This window comes from Frankliniella occidentalis, unplaced genomic scaffold (genome assembly GCF_000697945.3).
Source record: "Frankliniella occidentalis isolate FOCC.00 unplaced genomic scaffold, Focc_3.1 Scaffold321, whole genome shotgun sequence".
NCBI lineage: Eukaryota > Metazoa > Arthropoda > Insecta > Thysanoptera > Thripidae > Frankliniella > Frankliniella occidentalis.
The window spans coordinates 237,276-238,092 of NW_026267445.1; the positions used below are offsets into that span (position 1 = coordinate 237,276).

The 817-nt window shown below is 57.2% G+C and overlaps 1 protein-coding gene across 1 annotated transcript in view; it reads right to left on the reverse strand.

Moving 5' to 3' along the window:
* Nucleotides 1–817, reverse strand: part of LOC113211495 (excitatory amino acid transporter 1) — a 76,424-nt gene that overhangs the window by 6,579 nt on the left and 69,028 nt on the right. Inside the window, exon 4 of the mRNA XM_052273976.1 lies at nucleotides 455–497. Coding sequence (XP_052129936.1) covers nucleotides 455–497 — 43 coding nt within the window. The remainder of the gene's footprint in view (nucleotides 1–454; nucleotides 498–817) is intronic.

An 817-nucleotide genomic window follows, 5' to 3' on the forward strand; every position in this document is an offset into this window, starting at 1 on the left:
GTCCCGCCCGTCCCCCGCCCCGGCCCAGGCCCAGCACCGCCAGTGTCAGGCCAACAAGTCCACGAGTTTAGAAAAGGGGACGGAGTTGGGGGAGGCGATGACGACCGTCTCATCACAATTAAAGCCCGGCGCAGCTTCTTCGCACCACCGCCCCCTCTCTCCTCCATCACCCTGTCACTTTACACTCACAGAGCCCCCCCTCCCCCTTTCCCATCGCAGTCTCCCCTCCCCCTTTCCTTTCCTTACACAAACGAGGCTAGTTTTCCCCATTAATTCCGTGCAAAGGACAATTGATCCCAGTGTAAACGCCGAGCCAAGTAAACCGCCCCCCGTTGTGCTTGCATCCCCCCCCCCCCTCCCACCGCTCGGCGCGTTTTCTGGCACGAACACCAAAGTCAACCAGTCCCTGGCGCTGGCCGTGACAGAGTCCGTTACCGAAGCGTCATATGCATACCTGTTGAATCGTAGCCTGGACCAAGTTGGGTGGGAACATGTTTCTGTAACAAAGAAAAACAACGACACATCAAAACCTGTCAAAAATAGAGCTATCTCAATTTTTGGGCTCCTTGGGGGTCGAATTGCGTTGTGTTCTATGACGCGCGGGTCACGGGAGGAAAGTGCACGTCTCAGGCAATAAGGTCATCGCGTTGCAGTTTCATCGAAAGATGAAGGCGAGTCGCAGCGGCCGCTTCGGTCTGTGGAGTTTGAGGAACGAAGACTTTGAGGGCTGCGGGATTGAAGGGAGGATGGTGCTGGAGTTGCAAGAGAAAGACTATGGTGGTGAGGAGGGCGTGGCGTGGCGGGGTGGGGCCTGGGT